Raw genomic sequence first — 22,224 nt, 5'->3', positions numbered from 1 at the left:
CTCTTCTGTTTAGTGTGAAATCTAGGTTTTTACTGAATAATTTTGGTTCTCTAATTGGGGGTCCTCAAACAGTTTGCAGCCACGATCCCTTTAAATATAAAGTTTAAATACCACAGAATCAGAATCACAATAAATGTGACAAGAAAGGTGACTTGACTTGAATTGATCATGTTTATTGGCTAAGTGTGTTTAGCACACGCTTCAAAAGTACAAACATAAATAAAACTATCGATTTAGTTTACAGACAATGCTATACGGACTTAATAAATATATAGCATATGTGACAGGTTAGCAATTTATATAGTATATATATATATATACCTCAAATAACAGCAGTGTGCATCACACATGATGCAGTCTTCCTCATTACAGTTTTATTTTAACAACATTTTTTTGTTTGTTTTTTTACAAACATTATTAAACTATTGGAAACATATTTGTTATTTATATGTGCACAAAATAGTTTGCCTATTTACTGTAGCCTATTTACTGTGTTTTAATTCCCTTTCCAATAAGAGAACACATTAGCTGACATTGAATTTACATATTTTCTTCTAATCAAATCAGTTTGACTTGTATCACTTTTAAACTTGTTAAGACTTTCCTAAAGATTTGTATTTGTTTATTTATTGTATCGTAATGACTGAATTATTAAATCCAAATGACCTGTCAAACAAGCTAATAACTAAATTATCTTGTGATGGGTTGTAGTAATTTTACACTGATTTCATGGTAAATAAACCACTAATTTAAGTTTTGTTAGTAAACCTTTATACATATAGCACTTTATGATTTCAGATTTACATATATGTCATTTTGCCAATACCCTTATCCAGAGGGACTGATTTATTTTTTGTATAGAACTGATCAGCTGAGGGAGGGTTAAAGGCCTCGCTCAAGGGCTCAGCAGTGGCAGCTTGATCGTGTTGGGATTTGAACTCACAACATTTTAATCAGTAGTACAACAATTTGACCACTGAGCTGCTCATGCTGTTGACAACAATAATAATAACTGACAACTAATATTATAATAGTAGTACTAGTAGTAGCAGCAGTAGTAGTACTAATAGTATGCTAGTAGTACTAGTAGTATAAGTAGCAGTAGTAGTATTATAAGTAGTAGTATAAGTAGCAGTAGTAGTATAAGTAGCAGTAGTATACGTAGCAGTAGTAGTATACAGTAAGTAGCAGTAGTAGTATAAGTAGCAGTATAAGTAGTAGTATAAGTAGCAGTAGCAGTAGTATACATAGCAGTAGTAGTATAAGTAGTAGTGTAAGTAGCAGTAGTATACGTAGCAGTAGTAGTATAATTAGCAGTATTATAAGTAGCTGTAGTTGTATAAGTAGCAGTAGTATACGTAGCAGTAGCAGTATAAGTAGCAGTAGCAGTAGTATAAGTAGTAGTAGTATAAGTAGTAGTATAAGTAGCAGTAGTATATGTAGCAGTAGTAGTAGTATAAGTAGCAGTAGTATAATTAGTAGTAGTATAAGTAGCAGTAGTATACGTAACAGTAGTATAAGTTTGTACAGTATAAGTAGCAGTAGTATAAGTAGTAGTATAAGTATCAGTAGAATAAGTATCAGTAGTATAAGTAGCAGTAGCAGAAGTAGCAGTAGCAGTATTATAAGTAGCCGTAGTAGTATAAATAGCAGTAGTAGTAGTCTAAGTTGGTATCAATTCAATTCAATTCAAGTTTATTTGTATAGCGCTTTTTACAATAGACATTGTCTCAAAGCAGCTTTACAGAACATAAACACAGAGCAGAAGGTATACATAATTAATGATAAAGGAATTAACGAATAATAAAAGAAATAAGAATTAACAGAATAAAAATTCTAGATTATTATTAGTTGTATATAGTTCACAGTGTGTATGTATTTATTCCCCTATGAGCAAGACTGAGGTGACTCAGGCAGCAGTGGCAAGGAAAAACTCCCTTAAATTGGTAAAGGTAGAAACCTTGAGAGGAACCGGACTCAAGGGGGAACCCATCCTCATATGGGTGACACTGGGGTGTGATTGTAATATACAGTCAGTTAAATGTTGTATTGGTGTAAGGTTCAAGGACTTCTGATCTCCTGAGTACCACAGAGTCTAACTGGAGATGTCTCAGGATTCTTAGAGTCGGCCTCGGCTCAGTGGACGTCCAAAGGCTTCGTCCCACAGAGGACGTTGGGAGCTGGTACAATGTCTGAATGTCTCGGGATGGGTACAAAGAGAGAAGCAGTGGAAAGGGATTAACATATCTGCTGTTCATAAAAATGTGCTGGTCTGATGTACTGGTGCATGATATTATGGGATGTATTATGTGTACGCCTGACTAAAGAGATGAGTTTTTAATCTACATTTAAACTGGGAAAGTGTGTCTGCGCCCCGAACACTATCAGGAAGACTATTCCAAAGTTTGGGAGCTAAATAAGAAAACGCTCTACCACCTTTAGTAGACTTATCAGTAGTAGTAGTAGTAGGATCAGTAGCAGTAGTATAAGTAGTAGTAGTAGTAGTATAAGTTGGTATAAGTAGTAGAAGTAGTAGAAGTAGCAGTAGCAGTAGTAGTAGTAGTATTGTAATGTAATTAGACATCCCTGTCGCTAGGGGTCGCAAACACACAGTAATAAATCGCGTCCGGTTTATTTCCTGTCCGTAGTGTCAATACTCCTCTTGTAGATGTAAACAAAGTACTTGGCTGGCTTTATATGTGCAGACACACGTTTATTTTTCTGTATTAACATCGCCTCACTAAAAATGAAGAAGTTTTTCGAAGACATAAAGAAGGATGTAAAATTTAAAACAGCAGGACCAGGAAAGAAACTCACTGATGACACCAGGTATGTCTTCACTTCACTTCACTTCACTTCACTTCACTTCACGTAGAAGACATGTTTCACATGTATAACCATTAACCGTATACATGCTTAAAAATATGTATACATGATTTGTATGATTACATGATTATTCATCCTTAGCTCTGTCTTTGTTCTATGTAGCACCATGGTCTTGGAGAAATGTCTCATTTCACTGTGTACTGCAACAGCTATATATGGTTGAAATGATAAAAGCTTCATGATGCAGCATTCAGTCCCTTTTTTTGAATGTCATTTTACGATAATGGAAAAAGTGGCTCATGTAATGTACACACTGTAAACATAACCATTTTGTCAATAGAACACAACAGATCGGGCAGTGAAGTCAAGCTGTATATGGTTGAAATGATAAAAGCTTCTTCTTGACTCAAAGAAATGCATAGTATGCATACTCAAAAAATAAGTATGCAAAGTGTTTTTTTTTTTTATTCATATTAATATGCTTTTAATCTCCATATTATGTGTTTGACAGCTGTTACTGTTCCTCTAATGTAGCTTTAAATCCATCCCAGATCACTATGTAGTACATGTGTCACTTCATTAACACATGAAATAAAGCCTTGCTTAGTAAACAGAGCTGCTTGGGATTGATTGTTAGATCATATGATCAGACATCTACATTAATAAAACACTGCTAACTTCAGTTATTTTCATTTGTGTGCAATGAGAATAAATAATGACTCATTTTCTTAGTCACTTGCTTTATTTTCCCTTATATAGTGGAAATGTTACACTAATTTGATCATATTGCAGTGATCAAATTAGTGTAACATGCTACAGAGCAAGACGTTGGCTGAACTCGATTTATTCTGATGATGATAATAATTTTCATGGTGAAAGACAGGATCTTATATTTAAAGATATTGGACTTTTTATAGCCGAACCTATAGTCCCTAAATAATCCATTCTGAACATCGTTTAATCCTTATAACAAGAACTGTGTGATCTTCAGTGTTATCCAGGATTTATATTGGATTTATATTTGATTTTATTTTGAGGCCTCTCTCACCTGCTTTTCTTTACAAGCTCCTCAGCTGTATGTTGAAGATTAAACAAATTAACTAAGTAAACAAACCAGTTTCAAACAGGAATAATAAAAACACCATCGGTAAACAAATGACCACCATAATCAACAAATACATCACTGACATTTTGGTGTAAACGTATTTCATGTATTTCAGGGTGGAATATTTCTTTGAGGCGTTGTTCAATCCCACCTGGATAATTTTCATTTATTTTTAATCCATAAAGTTTCCACTTTCGCTTCCACTTTTCTTATACTTTTTTACAACCCTGATGAATGTTCTGATGTCTTTTTAGCAGTAAAGCTCCAGTTGGGCAGATAGTCAAGCAGGCTAAACCTCGTTCTGCCCCTAATGAGAGTGCACAGAGAGCCGGAGCTGCTGCTCTGGCCAGGATCGAGCAGCAGCACAAACCTGGACCATACACATCACAGGATACCATCAGAAACCAGGGTGAACTACTCTTCAGCTACTCTTTTAACCAATCACTGCTAAAGGGCAACTATTTTTTTGTGTGTGTTTTTCAGGGGCAGGGGTGTTCTTGGGTGTCTCTTTTACTATGAAATAACAAGTCAGCTTGTAGTTAGACTCAAGTTGGTATTTATTGACTATAATTCAGCTACAGTATGAAAAGAGAAGCAAGGTTTAAAGTCAAGTTAAATTTCACTTTATTCACAGGTCTTTCACAGCTCTCAATTCACTAAATCAGCTAATATATATCTGTATATATAATTGTACCAGTCTTATCAGAGTGCATCATATAAGAGGGTTGTAAGAAAAGAACACAGTGTAAAAACCTGGACTAGATTTGAGTCAAGAAACAATTTACCAAAATGCCTGGGGGGAAACATGAGTGCAGCATTCAGTCCCTTTTTTTGAATGTCATTTTATGATAATGGAAAAAGTGGCTCATGTAATGTACACACTGTAAACATAACCATTTTGTCAATAGAACACAACAGATCGGGCAGTGAAGTCAAGCTGTATATGGTTGAAATGATAAAAGCTGCTTCTTGACTCAAAGAATGCATAGTATGCATACTCAAAAATTAAGTATGCATAGTATTTTTTTATTTATTCATATTAATATGCTTTTAATCTCCATATTATGTGTTTGACAGCTGTTACTGTTCCTCTATTGTAGCTTTAAGTCCATCCCAGATCACTATGTAATCCATGTGTCACTTCATTAACACATGAAATAAAGCCTTGCTTAGTAAACAGAGCTGCTTGGGATTGATTGTTAGCAGTGCTAAACATAACCATTTTGTCAATAGAACACAACAGACTGGGCAGTGAAGTCAAGCACGAAGGCATTAAATTAGCATTCAAATTCATTCCAAAGGTGTTCAGTAGGGTGTAGGTCAGGCTGCTCGTGTTATTCCTTAGCAGCCCATGATTTTACAGAGTTTGTGCACAGTTCATTGTCATACTGAAACAGGTTTGGGCTTCTTACATCTAATAAAGAGAAATTGTAATGTAACTGTGGAAAAGTTTCTGTTTAAGTGTTGTCCACAAACTTTTGGCTATGTAGTAAATTTATTGTGAATGGAAAGTATCATGTGTCATTCTCAAAAGAATACAAAAATATAATTACACATTCACCCCAAAATAAAAGGAATAAAACACTTCAGCATGTGCAGAAAAAAAATAAACTTGGTAACAGTAACTATGATTGCACCACTGTCATTTATTATGTTAGTTTGCATATTGTACTCTCATTAAAGAATGAATTAAACAGGATCAACTTCTACCAAGTTAGATTAAAGAAGATTATTTTTGTCTATTTCAGTAAAGAGGGAGCTTGAGGCAGAGGCTGCAGCCACAGCAGTGGAACAAAAAAGCACAGACTTGGAGGCAAGAAGCAATTTACAGTATTGTACCCGCAAGTCCTGAGGTACTTGGTTATTTGGTTTTATTATACTGATCGCGTGTGACTTATGGCTTTTCCAGGGTTCTCGTGTTTCAGAGAATGAGGCTGCATGTTTTTCTGTGTCTGGAGTGTACTTCATCTGCCCTCTGACTGGGGAAACGTTAAAGAAGAGCGAGAGAGAGACACACATCAAGGAGGCCATTCTTCTGGTAGGTTTATCTATAAACATCACGATTAGCACTGGTCTGACTTGTTATATAGGAGACTTTTAACTGTTTAATTTTTGCAGAAATTCTCAGAAAATCCAGTGGAGGCTTCTGTTATGATGGTTCACACCTTTAACAAAGACAGAGAGAAAGTAAAGGGTGCCGTCGATATCATCAGCAAGTGAGCATCCTAATGGGTGTTTGTTTCTTTTCTCTTTTTTTTTTCATATTTTGTGAAAAGCCTTTATCTCATGATACATTGTTCAATCTATCGTTCAGGTACATCGAAAATATCTGTAAGAATCCAACAGAAGAGAAGTACAGGAGGATTAAAGTCAGCAACAAAGTGTTCCAGGTAAGTAGGAGACAAAAAAAATGTCAGTAATATGTCACACATTCAGTTTATTCTTTATATTATTTCCCTCCATCAGGAGAAGGTGAGTGTAATCGAGGGGAGTAGGGAGTTCTTGCAGGCTCTGGGGTTTGAGAGCACTATGCTACCAGTGGATGGGCAAGGTGAGCCAATATAATCTGCAGAATACTGATTATCACATTTGTGTCATTTATAACCCATTTCTCCCTGTTTGGCACTGACCAACTCATACCCACTCCTTCCTTATTCATTGTACTTTTTTTTTCTGGAGGTCAGTTAATGATGATCAGAGCAGGATGGGACGTCCAAAGAAGCTATTACTAATACTTTTCTACTGACACTTGGACGTGTGAAACAAGTCAACCATGCTGAGTGATATTAGAAAAACAAACAAAAAAAAACACACCACACTCAAGTTCCAGTTGGTCATTTTGGTGAAATGAGATACAGAAATACTGTACTCTAATGTGAATACATTAGTAATGTGGAGTGCAAAAGTAATTTATTAACTTTACCTGAAAAGATCAAAGATGTGAATATGATTTTTAAATGGAAAATAATTCTGAAGGTCTCCTGTTAACTGTGAATTGGTTCATAACAGTTCAAATCATTGATGGTCTGTAATGTTAGCCTAAAGATTTGGAATTGTAGACTGTGTTTGACATGAATAACATTGGCCCAAACTCAAATTACACCCTGACAGCTCGGAAGGATTTGATAGCAATAAATTTACACTTACATTAGTGTAGTCAGCTTTTGGTTGAAGGTGGAACAATGGCTATACAGTGCTTGTGCAGTTTTAGCTCAGAATCTTCCTTCACTAGCTGAACAGCTGCTACCATAATAAAAAACATTTGACTACATAATAACTGGAAATAATTATAAATGGTTGTGAGTAAGATCTACGCATGCTTCTCTTGGCTTTCTTCAGAGAACACAGAAGAGTTCTTGGTGTTGGCTGAGCAGGATGCTGCAGCTCTGGAACAGTTGAAGGTAAAGAAGGAGCAGCTGCAGAACGGAGAACCCATCCGGGCCAAGCTGGACCGCCAGGCCAAAGCTTTCAGGCCCTCACAGCATGCAATGCACTTCGAGCTGCCACCAGACTTTTACAACCTGACTGCTGAGGAGCTGAAACGAGAGCAGCAGCTTAAGTATGAAAAGGAGCCTGTTTCTCTCAAACACAGATTTTAATACTTTTGAATGAAGCATGATTTATTAAATGCTGTAGTAAGTTGCGTAAATAGACGTAAATGCATGCCAATGGCTGTTAAAATCTGTTCTGTATTTCAGAAGCGATTTAATCGAAAGGAATTCCATGTTACGAACAAAAGCCATGCGGGAAAAAGACGAGCAAAGGGAGAGAAAGAAGTATAACTATGCCCTAATAAGAGTTCGGTTACCAGATGGGAACATACTACAGGGTAAGCAGTCTTGTGTTTGCAAGGCAAACTCAGATATCTACTTTTTAATTCCACAAGGTTACTGCATATAAATAGAACACATTTGGCATGACAAAGAAATAAGTTTGAGAAATGGAGAAATTTGTGATACCCTGTAGAATATTAATCAAAGCCTTCTGACCAATCAGAAGAGAACATTTAACAGCTACAATAGACTTTGTCTAGAAGACAAATATGTAACAAATATGTTACCAAATCAGCAACCTTATCTGATCAGGATGGTGATAGTGTTAAAGGATAGGAAACATTCACAACATTAGTCAGCAATTAGTCAACAGCTTGACTCATTTGGTCAGGAGCGCTAATACAACACAACGTTCATCCTTTCCTATTGACAAGATCGTTTGAGAAGGATTTTCTGTTCGACAGTGTGTTCAATGTGGTATTCGTATTGTAAAGAATGAAAATTTCTATTGCACTGTGATGCACATGATTTATTTATTTATTTTTTGTTAAGGCAGATATTTTCCCTTTTTAGTGTTTCTAATATCAGGTTGGAACATAGTGAACTTATCAGATTTACTGTTGTGGTTTTTAATTGCTTATCATATGCACACAGGCACTTTCTGGGCATGGGACAAGGCAGCAGTGTTGTACCAATTTGTGCGTGACTCCCTGGAGGACGGCTGGCAGCCATTTGAGCTTGTTGCACCAGGAAGTCAAAAACTAAAGGATGATGAGGAATTGGCACTAAATGAATGCAACCTTGTGTGTTATCGATAAGAAATCAATAATTCAAATAATTTCGTGTCATTTCAATAATAGTTTGATCATCAATTGATGGATTATGACTTCCTTTTAGGTCCCTGCAGCTCTGTTGACCTTCTCCTGGGACTCTGCAGTCCAAGAAGACATCGCTGCAGCTGGAGGACAGAGCAGCTCTCTGCTGAAGCCAGAACTGCTTAAGAATTTGCACACCTTGAGTTGAACACCTACTGCCCCACAGTCCTCTTGCTTACCCTGCCTGGGCCTCCTGTAGTCACTCTGCTGTTATTGTGGTTGTTTTTTCCTGATGAAGTACACACCACCCTGCATTCAGTGATCAGGATGGTGATAGTGTTAAAGGATAGGAAACATTCACAAGATTTAGTCAGTACTGCTGCAGCTTGACTCATTTGGTCAGGAGCGCTAACACAACACAATGTTCATCTTTTCCTATTGACAAGATCGTTTGAGAAGGATTTATGTTCAACAGCGTGTTCAAGGTTGTTATTCGTATTGTAAAGAATGAAAATTTCTATTGCACTGTGATGCTGTCCATATTAAACTGTAGCTGTCCATTGCAACTTATCTTTTACAAGAGATTACATTTACTCTCCACTTTGTTAGAAACATGAACTACAAATTTATGCAGCATTTCAACATACCCAAAACATCAAACCTTGAGATGGATGGGCTATAACTGCAGAGGACCACATTGGTTTCCACTCTGCAAGCCAAGAACAAGAATCGGAGGCCATCATTGTAATAGGCTAATCAGAACTTGGATGAATATTAGGAGCAGGGAAAAAAAAAAGAATAGCAGCCTTTTTCCAGTCAGCTGCCCAGTTTGGGTGAGTGTACCCATTTTAGATTGGTGTGAGAATCCCAAGGGATCAACAGTTTCTGAAATACCCAAACCAGCCTACTGGGTACCAACAATCATGCCACAGTTAAAGTCACAGAAATAATTTTTCTTCTTTCTGATGTTTGAAGAGAGCATTTATTGAATTATTGAAGCACTAGCTGATTAGATAACTGCCTGAAGGTAATCGTTTATCCTATTAAAGTGGATAGTGAATGTACATCTATTACTATTTTTAATAAATTCACATGAAACAGATTTAAGCACTTTTTAGGTCACTTAAAAAAATGCGGTGAAATAGCTCCAGCATCCCTTTTTTGACAAACGATAACAAATGTGCTTGACTTCATTTTTTTAATTGTCTAACATATTTTCCAAGTCTCCATTTCAAATTTTAAAAATAACATTTTGTCTGTTCTAGAAAAACATTTTTTCCCTTTCCAGAAAACAGGACAACAGCCTACCTCCTCACAAAAGAGTAAATCATGAGAGAAACATGAACACCAGATATGTAATGCGCTTGTATAGGTAGCTAGTATATCAATGCATCCCTACCTGTATTTTCTCAACCACAGTATGGAACGTGCTTGTTAGTTTTTTTCCGTTATGAGACAATAAAAATATAATGTATAGAAAACACCTAATTTTTCATGTGCTATAAATCACATTGTTCTGCATTTGCCTAAAAAAAATAACTGAAATAAAGTATAAGGAAGCATTATCACAGTGGTCACTTCATGAATAATGTATTTATATCAAAGCACTGAACTCCACTGTACTCTTCACTGCAGTATTCTTCGGTATAACCCGATATTACATCAGTTTATGCTTAACAAATAGCTTTTTAAATAATGCTTTATTTAAACAATTATTGTAAGACACCCATCACAACAACAAATAGATGTTATTTTGGAGATTCAGAATCAAAACATTAACATGGCATTTAAACTAGTGCCTAATCCCCCCCTCCAATTTTTGGGACCTCTAAACCATTATCAAACATTACACATTGTAGAGGTTTTAAATATCATTTACACTGTGTATAGCAGCTTAGAGGAGAAAACAGCATGTGTTGGGTCTTTTTCTTTTTTCCACAGAAATGCTGCCAGCCAGGCAGGCACCAAGATGTGGAAATGACTAGTAAAGACATAAAAGTGCGATACATTTTTCAAAAAACATTATTTTTAATGAGATAAACCAGTTCAAGTATTCTGGGGGAAAAAAACATATTTATATATATATATATAAACTGTATGATTTTTTTTTTAATGGGGCTTTGCACTGAGCTGTGAGTCCAGAATCGTGTGCTGAGGTGTTGGGCCACTGTGGACCATCAGAACCTAGACGGTTTATACACAACCACCAATAATAAACCACAGATAGCTGCCTCTTGTTGAAAAAGGCCTTATTAGAGCTGAACCCCGTCCAGTAGTAGACTGTTACAGTGAACTAATAGGCAGCTCTCATTTGACAAATAGCATGACTGCTTATTTGAAGGACCTTTAATACTGTGCATTACCTGTAACTGTAGCCTAGGTTTTTTAGCCCCCATACACACAGTTAAAACAGACACTGAACAGAAGTGGTGTCTTAGGCAGTAGCTGGTGTAGGGCAGGGAAGAGAAAGAAGAGTGTCCATTGCCTCCGTGCTCTTGGTTTCTGTTCTGGGGATTTGGCTGTTCTGTTCAGAAGATCCTGGATTAAGAAGTCAACAATGAAAGACGGTCAGTGACACTTTAGTGACTACCATTTAGTGTAGATGACCTGCCTTCATTTTTAGCCCTTTTAATGTTTGTACATTTTTATGCATTTAGTATCCATTCTTTATTCAAGGTATGAATGGAATTTATTCTTTAGTATTAAAAAAAGGCATTTTACTGAATTGCAAATCAAACAATGCACATTGTATGTAAGTAATCACAGTCAGACATTAATATATAAATTAAGCATTTGCTGGTTTATCAAATCATTCAATAACATGCTGAATATTAGCCTCAAGAAACCCTATTCAATTATAAAGTCACTACATAAAAACTAGTATCACTTCTTCTCCAGCTTATTGATAGATGTAGATACGGTCATTATATTCAGCAAAGAATATGTGCTTGAAGGTTTGCACTTACCGGATTGCTCACACAAAATAACGCAGTCATCATCATCATCCTCAGTGTCTGCCTGAAAGCCATCAGTTTCAATTGCTTCAGCCTAAAAGATATACAGTAAGCGTCAGCTTAGAAGTTTTCACATTTACAACATAAAGCATTTTATCTATTGACTAATGCATTATAAATGCTATTTATATGCATTATAAATACTATTACTACTACTAATATATATATAATATCTTATAATATAACAGTCATTGTGTTGTATATAATAATATCTGTATTTCAATAATCACCATCAGCGTGATCACTATGATTATGATTAGTAATATTGCTGTTGTCGTCATATTTCATTTAATCTATCCTTACATCAATATCTACTCTTTAATAAAAGCAAAAACACTCCACCTGCTCAGGTTCTCCACATTTCTTCATGTACTTTGTAATGGACTGGTTACTGACAATCTTCCTCTTGTTGAGGGGAGTGGTGGTGGTGGAATGTGATGCAGTGGGTGAGGAGCCTTGTAACCCCGAGGTGGACTCATCACGAGTCGAGTGTGCTCCAGAGGTGATGTAGGTCCACTGACAGGGGACTGGTAAGGCCTCCTGGCCAAAACGACTCAGGACGTCTGGGTGAACATACCAGCAGGACCGCCTGTAAGTCGAGCGCTTTTCATATACAGCATTTTCCTTCATGAGACGCTTGACTTGAATCCTAAGTGAACATTACACAAGAGCAATTTAAAACCTAATAAATACATTTTAATCAGGAAAAATATCTACATGACGACTACCAAAACATATTTCTAGTTTAATGGCATGTATAATTATAACAATTCCAAGTCTTACAATTCTACCTCTAAAAGTAGTGCTTAGTGATTCTTTGGCTAGAGATGTACAGCAAGTTGTAAGAAAGTTAGCAAGAATGGCACAGGCCATTGCCTTATATGCTATATAACTGCCCCAAAAAAAAAAAATTTATATATATATATATATATATATATATATATATATATATATATATATAAAAAAACACACACACACACACACACACACACACACATATATATAAAAAGTGACAAGCAGACAACTAATTTTTCAGCAGTGTAGTATGGCTCACCTGGGGGGAACAGTGTCGGCAAAGTTCTGTGGGCTGCCAGCTGGTGAGGGTTTTTGCTGGCGACAAAACTCCTGGAACTCTGAAATAATCACCTTACTGCTGTTCACATTGCCATGCAACAAAGGCAACAGCTGAGAGAGCCCTGAGATACAACAGAAAAACTAAATTCCAATAACAGCTGAAATAAAGACTTTTCATATTAAGACATCAGGATCTAAAACATACTATCCTTTAAAAAACGTATTACTGCTTCTTGCTTAATATAAGGTAGGCAAATTCAGAAAATGAATATTTCAAACAAATTGAAAGTCTTAATAGTCTTGAAAAAAAATAATTCATTTTAAAATACTCCCAGATATTTTAGTGGAAACGCTGAACTACCGAGGGTGTAATGGATGCAAAATTTGCCTCAGCAGAATTAAATAATCACAGAAATACGACTTCATCCAATCATTTAAAAAATTTAGCAACCAAAACTTCCTTGGTTATTCCTATACCTTGATTCCTTCCTTGAATATACCTGTGAAGTCCTGTTATTGCACTGAGGGTTTAAAGTATTTACGTATGCATTTCATTTTTTGCTACAAGCCGAGATTAATAAATAAAAACTTGAACTAAACAGAATTACAGTTATGGTTTTCATGAAATTTCAATTTGACTAAATATACACATAATTGAGCAGAAAGCATGCAATTAATATTGATTAAGAAAATGTATTGACTGACAGCCCTACTTAATATACTCTGCCATTTTCTGCTGTTTAAACTTTGTTTGTCTAAAGTTGTTTTGCACTCATTTTGTCTAAAAGTTAAGTTAGTGATTACACTCTCCAAAGAGTTACTATCCATTCAGGTTGGAGCAAGAGCAGAGCGTAAGTAGACACATGCAGTAAACTCACAGTGGTCTTTTCTCTGTTGGCGTGAGGCGTTTCCTTCAGGTGTTTTGGGTTCTTCACTGTTCAGAGGCTCGATCATGCAAACCGCGTAGGGCTGCAGCATGTCTAAAAGAGGATCCTCTCCCTCCCACATGCAGCCCCTCACCACTGCCTCCAGCACTCTCAGCTTACTCTTAGCCATTAGCTCATCCCACTCACGAGCTTTCAGTTTCTGACGCACCTTCTGCTTCTCAGGGTCACCACCCTCCTACACAGACACACACACAGACCTTAGGATGCTTCTCTGGCAAATTATTATTTTTTTCCATACACATACAGGAATATGACAGTTTTCTGCCCACACTGCTTTTTTTTTGTACCTCATCCTCAAGTGCTCCTTCTCCATCTGAAAGATAACCATGGGGCACGAAGAAGCCATCATCTTCATCATCATCATCCCCTTCATCGTCATCATCCTGCCAAAAAAGCAGGAAAGTCATTCATCGATTCATCACTATTGCTATCATTTCATCACATCAGGCCATATTCCAACAAACTGTAGTTATTAAATACAACAAAATACATGTGGGAAGATTTTCAGGTAAAGAGCAGAACTATCCTAGTGTAAAAGTTGGAGGTCTTAGAGTTGTTGAGTATTCTAAAAATGCAAACTAAAAGTTATTTTGCAGTGAGGGAAAAATTATTTTGTACGTTTTCCCAATGACAAAGAAAAGATCAGTCTATAATTTTAAATAGTAGGTTTAGTTGAACAGTGAGACACAGAATAAAAAAAATATCCAGAAAAACACATTTTAAAAATGTTAGAAATTGATTTGCATTTTAATGAGTGAAATAACTCATTTTTTCCCCTATCAAATTCGGCAAGATTTCTGGCTCCCAGGTGTCTTTTATAGAGGTTTAAGAGAGTGCTCCAAATCTCATCTTGTTACCTGTATATTTAAAAAAAAAAAAAAAAGACACCTGTCCACAGAAGCTATCAATCAATCAGATTCCAAAGTCTCCACCATGGCCAAAACCAAAGAGCAGTCCAAAGATATCAGGGAAAATATTGTAGACCTACACAAGGATGAAATGGGCTACAAGGCCATCACCAAGCGTCTTGGTAAGAAGGTGACAACAGCTGGTGCAACTATTCGCAAATGGAAGAAACAGTGTCAATCTACCTCGGTCTGGGGTTCATTGCAAATCTCACATTGTGGAGTTTTAATGATCATAGGAATGGTGAGAAATCAGCCCAGAACTGCATGGGAGGATCTTGTCAATGATCTCAAGGAAGCTGGGACCATAGTCAAGAAAACGACTGGTAACACTCCTCGGTGAAGGACCAACATCCTTCAGCACCACAAGGTTTCCTCCTGAATTTGTATCTGCAAACATCTCCAAGCAAACTACAAGAAACGTCTGACTTCTGTGATTGTCAACAAGGGTTTTGCCACCAAGTACTATAAATGCCATTTATAACTTTAAGTGCGTTTTCTGGATTTTTTTGTTCTTATAATGTCTCTCACTTTTAAAATAAACCTTAAAATTATAGGCTGATGTGGGGTTTTTTTTGTCAGCAGATCAATTAATTTTCCCCGCTCACTGTACATCGAAAGCAACACTGCTCCACAATGCTTTTTCCTTTACACAGAAGTAATAAGTAAATCTAATATATAGAATCAATAAATATAATGTATGCCAAATATTTACAATCCTGGTGTTGCAATGACAAAGTTATTACTAATCAATTGAGATGTTTGTATTTTATCTGACACCACAGCAGGCAATTAAGCAGTATGGCTTATATATATATAAAAATTACAAAATAAGTATAATAAAAGAAGAAGCATCCCTCACCCCTTCACTGTGTGACAGGGACTCTCCTGGCTCCTCCTCTTCCCATTCCTCATCACTGTCAACCTCATAGTCAAGCAGCTCCTAACACAAATTGTACGTACAAATAATTTCAATTTACTCTCTATGATGAAATGTATGTTACAGGCAAGTCCTAGTAAACATCCATTTTTGGATAATGACTATTAAAATCCAGAGGATTTCACCTTGTCACGTTTGAAAGGGCAGCGAGGTGATATGTGTGTACTTTTTTTGCTCCACGTGCCCCAGTAAGCAGGACGATAATTTTCATGAAAATGAAGTAGCTTCATGCGTCCGTAACGTTTGTGGTCAGGAACACCTTCTGTTTTTGGGCAACTATCATCAACCACCACACAGTCTCTGTTCAGAAACCAAAGTAAAGTTTTAATTTGTGAAAAAAAAAAACACAAAAAACAACACTTCAACGAAATGATACCACAAATACCCTAATTGAGTGTAAGGTTCTGCTCATTAACTAACTTACTAACTGAACAGCAGGAATTGTACAAGAATTGTTACTGGGAAGTTGCAGGATTCAAAATCACAAATTAAGATATGTCAATAAATCTAATTTTTTCTGCATCAAAAATGTGATATTTGCACCCCAACCAACCGTCGGCTGACAGACAGAGATGGCTGTAGCATAGCAGGGGTTCAATCTTGTGATCTGAGGATTTGGCAAATGCTTTTATTTGCCAACACTTGCTAGTTCATTCTTCCATTTTGTTCAAATTCTGTCTGAACTAACCTCAGTGTGTCTGTATGTTTGGGTTTGGTTGGTCCTGACTTGCGTGGTTTATGCGCTATCCAGTCCTTTAAGCAGTCGAAAGTGGCGTCTGGTTCTATCAGGTACCGATCTAGTGTCTCTAGAACTGCCTCTCCACACTGCACCCGAGTAAGCGGTGCCAATGCCATATGTTCTTTGATTTCAAATGGTGCAAACTTCCCACAGACTGATGCCAGAGTCTGTAACACAATGATATTTAAAGCGTTACAGAAAATATTTGTATTTTACTTTACATAAATCCATGATTTTTTGTTAGAAAAATGACTAAAGATATTTTTAAAAAATAGTAAAATAATACTTAGAATGATTTAGAAATGCAAAATTTGCATGTCCACGAAATGTGGTTGTGTATTTTACCTTTGGTGCTAACTGAGGCTTGGGCTTCTGCAGGAATCGAGTGATCTCAGCCTTTTCTGCTTTGATTCTCTGGAAAAGAGGTTAAGGAAAGACAGACTGAATTGAAACTTTTAAGTAAACAATTAAAAAACAAAACACTAACACACAAAGGTTGAGGCCTACATTACAAATCAGATTAAGAATGTCCTAATAATTATTATAAAAAAAAAACCTCTTTCTCTTCCTTCAACCGTTTTTCCTCTTCTTTCTTTCTCTTCTCTTCAAGCTTAGCCCTACATAAATCACACAAATGATCAATAAAATGTTTTCTGTAATGAAAAAATAAATAAAAGACTGCATTCTATATTAGACTCACTCGATCTTCACTTTACGCTGCTCTTCCTTTGCCTGCTGTCTCTCTGCCTTTTCTTTATCATGTTTTTCTCTTTTCTCACGCCGTTCCCGGTCCTCCTTTTCTTTCTTCTCTTGTTTTTCTTTCTTCATCTCCTCTTTCAGTCTCCGTGCTTCCTCTCTCTTCTTCTCTTTGGCAGCTTTGGCCTCCTGCTTCTGCCGCTCTTTCTCCTCTCGATCACGCTGCTTTTCATCCAGTTCCTGAGTAGCCTGTGATTTGCAGTAAAACGTCTTAAAAGAAAAATAACTGAACTGCTTTTTCTCCCCCACAGTCTTTGTTTACAAATATACTTTAAAACATCAAAGTTTTACCTTAAGTGAGCGTCTTTTTATTTTTTTTTGCCCAGTGTTCATTCTTGGCACCTATGAAAGAAATAACAGTTTAAAAATGCATGGAGCTGAATTGTTGTTTTAGGATTTTTGAGAACTGTCATTTTAAGAGTAAATAACGAAGTAAATAATAGTTTTAAATAATGCAAATCATAAAGTTCCTGAAGCACATATGATATGCCATGATGTGTTAAGTGTCCTATTGTCTGTCTCAACAAAGATGCCCATTACAACCTAGCCACACTGCACGACTTAACAGCAAATAATAAACTTAACTAGCAATAGTGTACCGACAATCAATCTGCCACATTTAAGAACAGACGTTACACAGAAGAATTTTGTTTTGCTATTTGGCTGGCTTTGTAATGTCTGTTCTGCACATGTTCCTTAATTTTCTACTCACTGATGCAGGAGTGGTTGGTGTGCTTTTGCTAGGCTCTGGTGAACTCTCGACCAGTGATACAGAGCTGGTAGACAGCAGAGATTCATTCTCCTGACTCTCTTCAGTCTCTTCTTGCTGCTTCTGATCTTCCTCAGTGTCAGACTCCAGAGTGCTATCCAGCTGTGGGAGAGCAACACTGTCCTCAGCTTCATCAGTTTCCATAGTTTCATCTGACGACAGGGGAACGGCAGAGGCTGCTTCTGGCTCTTTTGTCTCTGTGTTATTTTGGGTATTTTTTGCAGCTTTGTCTGTAGGACATAATGCATTTGCTGGAGCAGAAGGCTCTCTGTTGACATCAGCTGAGTTTGAGTCCTCTGTTAGGTCAATAACAGAAGCAGAACTAACTGGTGGACACTTTGTGCGTCTCATAAAACCATCAAGGGGCCCGCGGCCATTTTTCAGAGCGGGTCTTGGTTGCAGGGATGCAGAGGTAGCATCAACTTCATTCTCCCCATCAGAAGCATTGGATTCATGGGTAGGAGGAGCAGAAGATGCGGTTCTGGTTCTTTTGGTTTTCACGGTTTCCTTGGGTTCCGGATTAAGTCTTTTGAAGGGAAGGCGTGCTGGAATATGGCAAAATACATTAAAATCAGAGAATGTACATGTAAATGAATATTGTTAGACCTTTCACTTATGAATGTTCAAACTTTGCTATAGGGTTTGTTTAACAATTTGATACTGATTACTGTCCCGTGTGTAAAATGGGGGAAAATAAAAATAAATAAAAAGACAAGTAGCCATGATTAAATTCAGTGTGTGAATACAATTAAAAGATTCATATTATTTCAGATTTTAAAATTAATTTGAATCACTAAGACGGATCATGTTAAAAAGCACACAAAGCATTTAAAGTTTACAATTCCAAAAAGTAAAACAGAGTATTAAATTTTGTACAACAAACATTTATGTATTTGAGTCACAGAGTTTTGTGGTCTTGAATTTTCCACCAAAAGAAAACATTAGATCTGTGTTTACATTAACTATTGGTGGATTTTTTTTTTATTATTTTTTTTAAGTGTATTGAAAAGTGAAAACTCTCTGTGGATGATTTTCCCTAGTGTAACAAAAACATCTACATCATGGACACCCCACAACTCACAGATGCTTTTGATTGCTTATGGTTAAAAACGTATGGTTAAACTGCCTGCATGTGAACATTATTAGTACTGATTTTAATCTAACATTTTAGGTACCTTGAACGAGCTTCTTGTTGGCAGTGCTGGCTTTGTCCACGCAATCCATACCTGTGTTAAGGGGGAGGAAAAAAGTAGAAAGAAGGGGGGAAAAAAAACACAAACACTTTGAACGAGAAGTTTCTTAGTTACTGCTTCAAACTTCCAGAAACTGTAATGTTCATAATCTCGGTCACAAATGTCACGTACAAAACATCTACGATGATAAATAATAAGAAACAAACTAGTCGTTTTTATGTACCGAGCCATAATTTGAACAAAGAAGTGATCCAAGCAGCTCTGCTCCAGCCGGTGACACTAAACTAAACAAGACAAAACGAACGCATTTATTTTTATGGCTTGACCTTTTAGCTTCAGTTACTTTAAGAACCGCAGTTCAGAAAACACTCTTTAAACATGTACTGTTTACACAACACCGTACATGAAACCGATAGCGTTTAACATCCAAACAATACGACGGTGAAAGAGTTAAATTAAACTTTATTAAGATGTCTGTTGCTCTCCCGCCATTCAGTGAAGCCGAGACCAGCGCTCGGAGCTCCGGCCTGCGCTCCGAGTACCGCAGCGTACACAACAAAGGCCAAATAAGACCCACTCACCAAGACCTGATAACTTCACTACTCACCGTTCACTACTCACTGATCACCGTTCACTATTCACCACTCACCACTCACCGATCACTGTTCACTATTCACCACTCACCGTTCACTATTCACCACTCACCGTTCACTACTCACCACTCACCGTTCACTACTCACCACTCACCGTTCACTACTCACCACTCACCGATCACTGTTCACTACTCACAATAATAATAATAATAATAATAATAATATTATTATTATTACTACTAATTAGTTACTAGACTGAAAGACCAGCGCCGCCGTGTGGTCATTAACCTACTGTGTTAGCTACATGCTAACAGTTCAAACCAAACAGAGCTAAAGAAAGCTAGCTGCGAGAAGCTAAATGTCAACTAGCCTAGCTTAGCTTAGCCTAGCCTAGCTTAGGACAAAAATAAACATCAAAACAACATGAAGTGCGCAAAATATATAGACATGTCAGTAAATAAGTCGCACTCGGACCTCTCCGGGGGGCGCAGACTAAAGACCCGGACGCTGAACGGTCCTCGGCTGCGAGCTTCACCGCCACCATTCGGTTACTTTACCGGAGAAAATTCACACGAACACACAAATAGGTGTGAATAAAAACGAAGCAGTGAAACTATTCACATCCAGCGAACGTCTGGGAACCGTAACTGACTCTACACTAGTAAATAAACAATAATCGTGTTTACGGCGTGTGAGTTTTTCTCTCAGACTGACTTTTAGCTGTAACTCGTTTCTCCTCGCGCCGCCTCACATCCCCGCTGAACTCCCTCGCGCTCAAGTCAGAATTGGCGGGAGCTTATCCGCGAGCCTCTGTTGCCGACGCTGATTGGTTGCCGTCGACGGAGACGGAAACCGAATTTTTCCACGCCTCCGTACAACACTGTTTACACTGGTTTTATTTAAAGCGTTCTTTATAACAAGAATAAGAAATAAACTCTATATGGTTTTACACGTGCATTGGTCCATGAAATAAACAAATATAACTGAAGTAATATAAAACATTTGTAATGACACCTTTATTTACTAGTTTAGGCTTTTATTTTTATCTTCATTAATATATAAACTTAATTCATGTATAGTACAATTATTAATGATATCAGCAAATCACATCAATACAGGGACTTTAAATTCATCGATTTATGTTGATATTGTAAGCACACAACATATTATTACATATTAAGATGATACGTGTAACTTATTTTTACAGTAATAACAACAATGGTTTAAACCTGTTGTCCTGGTTAATCTGAACCGTAACTCTAGAGAGAGAGACAGAGGTAGAGATAGACAGAGTGTGAGAGAGAGAGAGAGAGAGAGAGAGAGAGAGAGAGAGAGAGAGAGAGACAGAGAGAGAGAGCGAGACAGAAAGAGAGAGAGACAGAGAGAGAGAGAGAGACAGAAAGAGAGAGAAAGAGACAAAGAGAGAGAGGGAGAGAAAGAGAGAGAGATAGATTTTAGATTTTACAAAGACATTTATTTCGATTACTCAGAGCTTTTAACATGACCAATAAAAGGTTCAATTTAGGTTAATGCAGGAAAAAACTTACTGAAAATAAATAGATAAATAAAATAGATTTACGTTATTTGTGTATGAAACTATAAAAAACAAATTGTACATGATGTTCTTAAGACATGCTCTGTGCAAAATGCAGTTCATCATTAAAAACCGAGCAGAGTGCATTTTTAATGCACCAGATTTTCTCAAATATCATCAAGTTCGCCGTTTTCTTGTAAAAGTGAAAGTCCACTAGAATCCTGGATTTCATCATTGCTGTCACCATTTTTGCATCATTGCAGCCTCTTTGTTCTATTTTATTTTTTCAGGTGATGTAAATGCTCATCTTTGCCTGACCTACAACAAAGTTTAAGAGCTGACATTCTGCTTGCCATCTCTGAGTATATTTTACTCAGAGAGAGAGAGAGAGAGAGAGAAAAAGAGTGACAGACAGACAGACAAACAGACCACCATGATCCTGACCAAGATACAGCACTGATGATTAAAATGATGATGATTCAATGCTTTTTAGAATTTACTTGTCTGAACACCATAATAAACTTTTCTTAATTTTCTAGAAGGACAGTTTTGAACCACTGAAACACACACCGGGTCATTTAGGAGCAGAATCATGAACGTTGTCGCTCCTTAAAATTCTTAAATATATATATATATGGCGGGCCCTCGCACGTTGTTTTATCGCTATACGGTGCCTCCCAGAAAACAATGCACGGTGGGCAAGTGCATGAAGTGGGTAAATATCAGTGGACTAATTTATGCTGTTACCGACCCATTTGGGGACTGTAGGTAAATGAAACTCCACATTTTAGACAAACGGGGGCGCTAGTGAGCCACTTAAAAGACACACCTTTGTCTGACCTTTTTGTCCACACTTAACAGCCGACAAATGTGATGTATGTGTAAAATTTCAAGTTAATCTAACCATGCCAAAAGCCTTAAATATGCCTGAAATAAAAGTAAAAATTGACACGATGCCATGGCAACAGTGTTTGAGATATCAAAAATCCGTTCGCAATTTCGCATCTCTCATATCTCTGCGTCATGGTGGCCAAGTCTGGTCTCAATTGCATGAACCCCATAGGAGGAGCATTTAACAATAAGACATTTTTTGGCTTAGATAGAAGACACTTCCTGTTTCTCTGAATTCACCATAACTTAGTCGCCTCACCATGGCAGCACCGTTCGAGATATCAAAAATCCCTTCACAATTTAGCAAGTGCAATGTCTCGGTATAATGTTGACCACTTTTGGTGTCAATC

At 37.0% G+C, this 22,224-nt stretch overlaps 2 protein-coding genes across 5 annotated transcripts; one reads left to right on the top strand and one right to left on the bottom strand.

Annotated features, from left to right (window-relative positions):
• The first annotated feature begins 2,611 nt into the window (after positions 1-2,611).
• On the top strand, positions 2,612-10,084 carry ubxn6 (UBX domain protein 6). 2 transcript variants are annotated; one of them, XM_047809502.1, is made up of 11 exons: positions 2,612-2,829; positions 4,189-4,340; positions 5,680-5,744; positions 5,841-5,969; positions 6,050-6,147; positions 6,246-6,321; positions 6,398-6,482; positions 7,271-7,490; positions 7,630-7,760; positions 8,359-8,507; positions 8,602-10,084. In XM_047809502.1, exons 1-11 carry the CDS (start codon positions 2,747-2,749, stop codon positions 8,725-8,727), a joined length of 1,314 nt encoding a protein of 437 aa, XP_047665458.1. In that variant the 5' UTR covers positions 2,612-2,746; the 3' UTR covers positions 8,728-10,084. The 2 variants fall into 2 exon arrangements, with proteins under 2 accessions (XP_047665458.1, XP_027025606.2); XM_027169805.2 differs by having other exon boundaries at positions 2,613-2,829; positions 4,186-4,340.
• Positions 10,085-10,202: 118 nt separating this feature from the next.
• On the bottom strand, positions 10,203-20,329 carry chaf1a (chromatin assembly factor 1, subunit A (p150)). 3 transcript variants are annotated; one of them, XM_027169803.2, is made up of 16 exons: positions 20,164-20,329; positions 18,839-18,889; positions 17,607-18,208; positions 17,186-17,236; positions 16,839-17,083; positions 16,695-16,755; positions 16,484-16,552; positions 16,088-16,305; positions 15,525-15,699; positions 15,322-15,402; positions 13,842-13,937; positions 13,486-13,729; positions 12,588-12,729; positions 11,876-12,182; positions 11,486-11,567; positions 10,203-11,057 (listed from the first exon to the last, which is right to left on the bottom strand). In XM_027169803.2, exons 2-16 carry the CDS (start codon positions 18,885-18,887, stop codon positions 10,954-10,956), a joined length of 2,526 nt encoding a protein of 841 aa, XP_027025604.1. In that variant the 5' UTR covers positions 18,888-18,889; positions 20,164-20,329; the 3' UTR covers positions 10,203-10,953. The 3 variants fall into 3 exon arrangements, with proteins under 3 accessions (XP_027025604.1, XP_027025603.1, XP_027025605.1); XM_027169802.2 differs by having other exon boundaries at positions 19,924-20,223; XM_027169804.2 differs by lacking the exon at positions 20,164-20,329 and adding an exon at positions 19,080-19,098.
• Between the last annotated feature and the right edge of the window lie 1,895 nt (positions 20,330-22,224).

This window comes from Tachysurus fulvidraco, chromosome 2, assembly GCF_022655615.1.
Source record: "Tachysurus fulvidraco isolate hzauxx_2018 chromosome 2, HZAU_PFXX_2.0, whole genome shotgun sequence".
Taxonomy (NCBI): Eukaryota; Metazoa; Chordata; class Actinopteri; order Siluriformes; family Bagridae; genus Tachysurus; species Tachysurus fulvidraco.
Note: the sequence above shows the minus strand (reverse complement) of the source record. Positions and strands in the feature narration are given on the sequence as shown.

What these genes read in the sequence shown, in the direction of transcription:
- ubxn6 (XM_027169805.2), top strand. Translation starts at nt 2,747, where the DNA reads ATGAAGAAGTTTTTCGAAGACATAAAGAAGGATGTAAAATTTAAAACA. An exon ending in GGATACCATCAGAAACCAGG is followed by an intron (nt 4,341 to 5,679) that starts GTGAACTACTCT and finishes TGTCTATTTCAG; the next exon opens with TAAAGAGGGAGCTTGAGGCA. An exon ending in GCTACCAGTGGATGGGCAAG is followed by an intron (nt 6,483 to 7,270) that starts GTGAGCCAATAT and finishes GGCTTTCTTCAG; the next exon opens with AGAACACAGAAGAGTTCTTG.
- chaf1a (XM_027169802.2), bottom strand. Translation starts at nt 19,993, where the DNA reads ATGGTGGCGGTGAAGCTCGCAGCCGAGGACCGTTCAGCGTCCGGGTCT. An exon ending in AGTCTGCGCCCCCCGGAGAG is followed by an intron (nt 18,890 to 19,923) that starts GTCCGAGTGCGA and finishes CCCTTAACACAG; the next exon opens with GTATGGATTGCGTGGACAAA. An exon ending in CAGCGTAAAGTGAAGATCGA is followed by an intron (nt 16,756 to 16,838) that starts GTGAGTCTAATA and finishes TGATTTATGTAG; the next exon opens with GGCTAAGCTTGAAGAGAAGA.